At 37.6% G+C, this 7832-nt stretch overlaps 1 protein-coding gene across 2 annotated transcripts in view; it reads right to left on the bottom strand.

Annotated features, from left to right (window-relative positions):
* Window positions 1–2162: 2162 nt before the first annotated feature.
* The window catches only part of CHD9 (chromodomain helicase DNA binding protein 9), a 71754-nt gene continuing 66084 nt past the window's right edge, over window positions 2163–7832 (bottom strand). For both annotated transcript variants that reach the window (XM_053987194.1, XM_053987195.1), the window contains exons 37-38: window positions 6951–7055; window positions 2163–5617 (exon numbers count right to left, since the gene is read on the bottom strand). In XM_053987194.1, the coding sequence (XP_053843169.1) occupies window positions 4754–5617; window positions 6951–7055 (969 nt within the window). In that variant the 3' untranslated portion in view covers window positions 2163–4753. The remainder of the gene's footprint in view (window positions 5618–6950; window positions 7056–7832) is intronic.

The raw sequence follows: 7832 nt of genomic DNA, 5'->3' as shown, positions 1-7832 counted from the left end.
AATCTTTTTTATCCCTGAGGACTTAGCGTCACTTATTTCTCCACTTCCCCCCTCTTTCCCTCCCGCTCCTCCCCCATTAAAAAGATGCACGAATAATAAAGAGTTAGCCTCATATGGCATGTTAATTATTTGAATGATTTTGACTACTGCTAGATCTACCAGTATGACAAGTAACAGCCACAAACACCCTCTCAAGCCCGAGTCCCTCACAGCTTGGCTACCCCTCAATAACATACATTTTTTACTGTCCTGTAGTCTCAGAAATCTTCCCCATGAGCATCTCTTTGAACATCCTGCTTTGAGCTGCTGCACACAGGTCAAACACTGTCAAGGACAGGACCTGACATGGTAGTTCCCAAATCAAGTGCTTTTATCATCTGAGAGCAGAAAACAGTGTGAGGACTGTTACCAGTTTGGTGAGCACTGAGGAAAGTGCTCTCATCTCTCTAGATGGTAACACTGTATCTGTCATTAGGATCCCAAGGATTTCCCAAACCAGCCTTCCTTTAATTCAGGAGACCTTACCTGGAACACTAGTGAGAATTGTGCACTGTCAGGTCTCCTTCACACTGGAAGTACACAGGAGGCAGAGCAAACGAGTCCTCATTTTCCAGTTTAACTTCATGAAGGATCTTGGGCACTACATTTTCCTTCCTTCCTTGCATGAAAGAACCTGAAAGGAGGCAGCATTCAATTAAAAAAAAAAAAAAAATCATAAAAAGAACTTGGAAAGCTGTTATCTTTATTTCCTTTTCCTCTGAACGTAACAAAGAAATTATACTGCCTGTTTGTGTAACATTAGGGACATTTAGATAAGCCAGGACAGTTATTTTGTAAACTCCTGTGGCTACACAGTACAATTAGTCTGCTCTACAGACAACACCACCAGCCCAAGGTCCCAACAAGCACAGATGTAAAATTTTAAATGTTGGTCAGCTACAGCAGTGTAAATCCCACATTGCACTGAAACAGCCTGCTCATGTGGAAGGTAATTATAGGTGTAATAAAACTGAATCAGAAACTGCCTATAAAACTGTTAGTAACTTGCAAATCACAAATAAGTTAATGTAACACTATTGTGCAGATCCCTTTATATTAACCCTGAACACCAGGCACATTTCATCTTGCTACAGCTTGCATTAGAATTCAACACACCTTCATTTTAATGGGTGATCAGCATGGTCACACTGAGCAATCCATGAAAAATGTATTACTAGGTAACATGGCAAAATAATTTTCTTGGACACAAAATAAAACAAATAGGACAGGACTTTTCCCTGGACACCTTGTTAAGAGTCTTATCTAATCATCATACCCCACATACTGTTTGGAAAAATTTCAAAGGAGTGCCAGAAACTAACCACTAATATAGTGCCTAGAGCACCTTGGGAATATTTCCATTGAAAAACAGATCCTTATATCTTAATTTATAGACCAAGAGGACTGGATTCTAAAACTAATTTTTAAAAAATACTATTAGAGATTTTGCATGACTTCCATGGAAAAAATAGAAGTTGAGAACAAAGCTCATGTATATGTGAACTTCTATCACCTGTGTAGACATCTGCAGAAGCTCAAAAAGGATGACCAGGATATGAAGACAAAATTCAGACTGAAATAAATAAGGATACAATTGAAACATTCCAATGCAATGCCAGGTGGTACAGGACAAGCAGGAGACAACTTGGGTTCAGGAGCAATGTCTGTGCCCTGTGTGAAATACATGCAATAGTTAAGTGCTGTGTACACAATTAAAAGCTTTAATAAAGATGTGGAAAGTAATGCAAAGTTTTTTTAAAAAAAAGATGGAAAAGGTACTTCACTGCCAACATGCTTATTTAAAATTAAGGTAACTTTTGGACCAGAACCTAGACCACACATTATTTTCTAACCATAAGTACTGAAGGGTGGGAGTAACAGCTGGTTTGATTGTAAGATAAGATAATTAGAGACAATCCATTCTCAGGAAAATTATACAAGAGTAAACCATGGTCTTGGGCAGTAGGTGTGTTACGTCCTTGGCTTGTCTGCAGGGTTTTTTAAGGTCTTAAGAATAATTTCAGTTTTAAAACTTAGCACTGAAACTTGTGTTTTGCTGCTGGAAGATCCATGTTTAATCCTTACACAGCATTACTTTCACATACTGAGGCCGACATCACGGGTAGTCAAAGAATATGTTTAATAAAAAATAATTAAACTTCCATTTGCTCTATAGAACATCATAGAAAGTAATTCAATAAATTACAAATGACTTTTTAAGACGCTTGTTCAACTACAGAAAGCAAATTCAGACTACACAGAACACAACTGGCAAATATTGCAAATGTCCAAAAAAAACCTGGACTAAGACTTGGATCATGAAGCCTGAAACAAGGGATAGAAATACAAGGCAATAACAGCTAAGGTTTTTTTAGTAACTACCAACACACACTTTATCATCACCTTGGATATCCTTTTAATTTTAACTTCAGTATTAGTGTAATTCTACTGAGGTTTCCTTATAACCCTTAACTTTATACAACCGTATTTGCATATAGTTTAGCTGATAGTGGGACATTTTTTCCCCCCTCTGGATCAAACTGATGAAAAATAACCCAAATATAATTATGTTCAAGTCTACACCAGCCTTCATTACTTGAAACTGTAATTGCCTTATTACATAGAAAGAATCACTAGAACAGTAACCAAACTTACTTGACCATAATAGGAAAATACTTTATTTCATAAATCTGATATAAATTAGGTTTTAGCCACAAGATTTAGGACTTGTTTTGTGGGGGAAGGGTGGGAAGTGATGGTATTGTTGACATACTCCATCAGCAAATGAAGTTAATAACTGCTTGTAAAACTTTGGCTATTTCATAGATGCATCCTAGTTAAATAAAAGTGCTATATTACATAAAGGGCAAAATATTAAATATGAAATACTTTTTCTTTTAATGATGAAAAATTGGCTACCCCCTTCTCTTGGCAGTTTTTGAATTTCACTATTGCTAAGACACTGCATGAAGGGCCAAAAATCAGAATACTATCTGGGAAAATACGTAACCAGCACAATCCAAATGGTACTTGTATAATTGTGTAAATTACATCTAATACTGCTTCTAATCATGGGGCTAGTTATTTTGCACATAGAAACTTATATTTCATTGGTAAAGTTCTTGATAAAAAACAACACAGTTGTTTTACTGTACAAGCAAGCAACAGAACTATATCAAAATATACAGTTTTTGTTTTTTATTTTTAAATTTATCCCTTTGTAAAGCTTTTTCCATGACTTTCACTAGTACCTGTATCTATTTTCTCTTAACACTTGCCTATTCTTGGACCGCAAATGATGTAACCAAGGTCCCCTGAAGTCTCAGTCAGTTCAGAAGTTCCGTAAATGTGAATCTGGGCCTCGACCGTGTCAGAGTAATAGCAGCTTAAGAAGAAGGAGGAATCATATCACGCATCAAATCTTAGACAGATTTTATATAGTAAAGGGTTCTAAGGATTTGGACTTGAAACAGATGCCTTATGCCCTGTTACTGTGGTTTTTAGGAATAATTTGTCTTCCTTACTATTCAAAGTGCTTTTTTTCTTTAGTGGGTAACTCAGCATAATATATGAAGTGATATCCCAATAATGATTTTGGAAAATATTTAGTCAGATTTAAATCTGCAGAGAAGTTTAAACTCAAAAGGAGTTCAAAACTATCTGTACTTTAATTACCATTATTAACTGGGAACTCCAGGAGGTTTTATGACATAAAACACAAATAGAAATCTACACAAACAAAGCAAACAAACAATTTTTACATGAATTATGCAGTGTTGAAAGGTCTTTTCAGTGGCACTTTATGACAGTTTGCCTCTTCTGAGTCTTGGGGAAACTACTCCTCATTTTGGGACTTTTAATTCTGCAGAGGGAGCCCAAAACTTTGCTAGGTGTAAACTAAATAGACCTACCTGGTGCCAAGTAGCATGAGATAAGACAGTTTTTGCTTTAATTTCCCCTTACTGCTGTCAAATTGAACAGCTGCAATTAAGGGGGAAAGAAAACCCCAACAGTCTTATCTCAACTAACTCAGATTTTAACATGCTATACAGGATGTCTTTAAAAAACAAAACAAAACCTGAAAACAAGTAATAGAAACCAATGTAAACTTCCTAAACTAACTCAGCTGAGGTAACAGGTAGCCAGTTTAATTGGCTAATTGGGAAAATTTATCTTCTTTTAAACACACTTGTACCTGAATTGGAAACAGCAGTGCATCACAACACTAGAGCATTTTCATGTAATTAAAGCAATGGATGGTGATGTAGATTCTACAGCTTTCATGACATTCATTAGCTGCCCAAATTATTGCTGAGTTTTGATCTGTAAATTATAAGTGTCAAGGAGGCTGTAAAACTATATTCAAATTAAATCAATAATATGCATAAAGTATTCTGTGTTCACTGCAAATATATTAAATATACAGCTCTTACTTGAGCATTATTTTCATAAAATTAACCCCCCAACAAAATTATAATGCCTTTTGTTGTAATTTTACACCATTGTGTATTTGATAGTACATACAAGTTCAGAAACTTATGAACTTCAAGAAATATTACATGCAAAACGTCTCTGAAAGCAGTTTGCACTTCTAAACAAATACTGAAATGTTCGGTCAGTAAATCATTGATGCACTCAACACTGGGTTATTTACAATGAAATAATTAAAGAATAAATTCAAAATCAGTTTATAATTTAAGTGCAGAGTCTGGGGTCAGTCTTCATCGCTAGAATCCGAATCCTCAGATGAAGACGATGTACTGTCAGATCCAGATGAAGCATCTGCTTTCTCTGAACCCTCATCTGTGCTGTTTTCATTGTGAGAGCTTGGCTCTGTTCCCCCTTTGTCTTCCTGATCTCTAACCCTAGAATTTTCCTCCTTTTCTTCTGTGGGCTTGGCTGAGCCTGTGTCATTGCTTTCATTGTTCTGTACATCAAAAATATTAGACTGAGACAAAGCTGGGATATGAAGATTAAGGCCTGGAGTGAGAAGCATCCCTGGGTAAAGTATGTTGGACAAAAGTAAAGGGTTAAGAGAGAGAGGATTGGCAGCTGCAGCGGCAGAGGATGTTGAAGGAGAACTTGAAACAGAGTTTTCACCACCAGTATCTGTGTTTTGGTCTTCTGTCCTTTCCTTCTTTGCATCTGTCTCCTTTGAATCGTTTCCCTTTTTCTCCTCCGAAATGGATTCTGTGGACTTTGTCAGGAGTCCTCCCATGCCCAGCAGGTTTGGTAATCCGGCCATCCCCGACAGCAGCATGGGGAACATGGCAGCCACGTTCTTGGCCTCTCCCGCGGCAGCGAGGCCGGCCGGCATTCCCATCAGTCCCGCTGTCACCTGCAGCGACTGCAGGTTCTGCAGGTTCTGCTGTAAGGCCTGGAGGCTGGGCAGGTCCACTCCCGGCAGCAGCCCGTTGGCGAGCAGGGGGTTGACGGACACGCTGGCGGCCGAGGCGGCGGCCGCAGCCGCCGTGGCCTTGGCGATCTCGCTCTTGGGGCGCCTCCCCCGCCGGCTCACCTCCTCCCGCACCACCGGGCCCGTCAGGATGCGGTCAAACATTCCTTCAGGGAGGAAGCCCTGCGAGAGACACAGCGGCACTTTAGTGCATTTTGGGAGCTTGAAGATGGCAAAGGAAAAGCAAACAGAGAACTCACATGTACAGAACAGTGTCAAAGGCCTGATCTCCAGACAAGCCCCTGGAATTTGTGCTGACTTCGTGCTACCACACCCCAAATGTGTAAACGCCCATCTCTACTGTGAGGGCTACACACGGATCTTCTCACACCTTATGCTAACCCACCAGTCATGGTCTCCTGGCACATCAAGCCAAATATAGCTAATTATAGGAGCAAGCTCAATCTAAGATCTAAGCCAGCATTGCTTTGAAATATTATCACACAGCAAACATTTGGCAGTTTAATTAGTTTTCAATTTAAAGTTAAATATGTGTGATTGCACACAGACCAACAATCTGAGCCCTTTTTATTTTTGCTAGTGTCTCTTTAATGTCCTTATATTTCATCTCATCCATAAACTGAAGAAAAACCAATAAAAACTCAACCTGAATTTAAATTAAATTCACAGTACTTCTATTTAGGACTTGTATAGCATTGCTTCACCACTTTAAGACCTCCTACCTAACAACAAAGAATTGAAATGAATACCAATATTCCCTTCGAAGTGCACTGTCTTGAGATTTCCTTTTTAAAATGGAAATCATAAAATCAAATACTACTCAACACCATAGTACAACTGCCTTTTTTTCCTCAGCAAATAACTCTAATTTATATTAGCTTAATACAACCAGAGGAATTCAGAACTCAAGTTCTGCTCTTCTCTGCTGTACATAACTACTACTTTCTCTAAGTAATTCTGCTATTACTTATTTATACCTCTATTCAGAGGTATACACTATACAACACAACTTCTTGATGTTTAAAATATATCCTTATCTTCAAGGCAAGACTAACTGATAGAATCCTCACTACCTCAATTTCTCAAAGGTGCACAATAAAAGTAAAATAAGTATTTAAAATTAAGCATTTTTTTCTTCCCAACTGGAACTTTAGAGAAAGTATTCTCTTTCTTACATGATTTCTTGGGTAATATTTTTCCTAAAAGCCACTGGGCTATATTTAAGACATGAAAAGTCACAGTACTACAGCATCTTTAACAAAATCTCTAATTTGGGGTTGCTAGTCACTATTCCACCCCTTTTTCCTATTCCAGCTGTGCCAGCAAAGCATTTACTGAACTAAGCTGGCAGAAAGCTGACACTGACTCCTGTCTGCTGTTAATGTAAGACCAGAAATGAAAATCACACCTCTTGGCATGCATTTTTTTTGATGTTTGCCTTGTTTCCTTTCAGATACATTTCATGTCATGGTTATCTTATTCTGCAAATACTCACAGACTGTTTTACCACTTCTCCCCACTCAGGAGCCACTCCATACTCTGGATTTTCTTTCAAGAACCTGCACAAATCCTTCAGAGGGGGAGCAAATGCACCCCCAACCTGAGAAGCAGAAGATAGAAGTCAGTGAATATGTGACAACTGATAAACAAAAAGGCAACATTAATACCTGACTGTGTTTCATTTTTACCTTTTAAATAACACAGTACAAATAAAGCCTCATATCAAATTTTCATGAAGCATGATGCAGCTTTTGGCTGACTCCTGGTGATAGATGTGTATGTGATTTGTTCTAAATCTACTAAACTCAAACTCATCTACTGAACTCAGTTTGAGATGTCAATATTTGACATTCCCACTGATTTTTAATTTTTAATGTTTATTCAGACATGCAATGAACAGAAGAGCAACTGCATGAACAGAAAACAATAGTCCAAGTATTACCAAGAAGATTTTAAGTACAACCCTGCTAAACCTTTATTCAGTATATAAATCCTATTCTCTCATCTCAGTCAACTTCTAAAAATACTTCTTTTAAGAGGCTCTGCCATCATGAAGTAAGTTCTTGAAGTTTTTTTCATGCAAAAAAGGCCAAGTTAAACTTACTAAACAGCATATCCTAATAAAAACATATAAGCAGGAAAGTAAGCTTTTAAATTAATTAGAGGTATAATTGAGATCCAGAAAGAAAAAAAGGAAATTTTCCAGTTTCTCCTTAACTTTCGCTATAAACTGCAACTTAAACTCATATTTTCTAGGCTACTTTTGGTCCCTCACTCCCTGCTACTCAAAAGTATTACACAACTAAAAAGTAAATGAGAAAAAACAGATTTGGTGATACAGAGAAATTAAGAGACAACTTATACATGGAAAAACTGA

This window comes from Vidua macroura, chromosome 11 (genome assembly GCF_024509145.1).
Source record: "Vidua macroura isolate BioBank_ID:100142 chromosome 11, ASM2450914v1, whole genome shotgun sequence".
NCBI classification, from domain to species: domain Eukaryota; kingdom Metazoa; phylum Chordata; class Aves; order Passeriformes; family Viduidae; genus Vidua; species Vidua macroura.
Note: the sequence above shows the minus strand (reverse complement) of the source record. Positions and strands in the feature narration are given on the sequence as shown.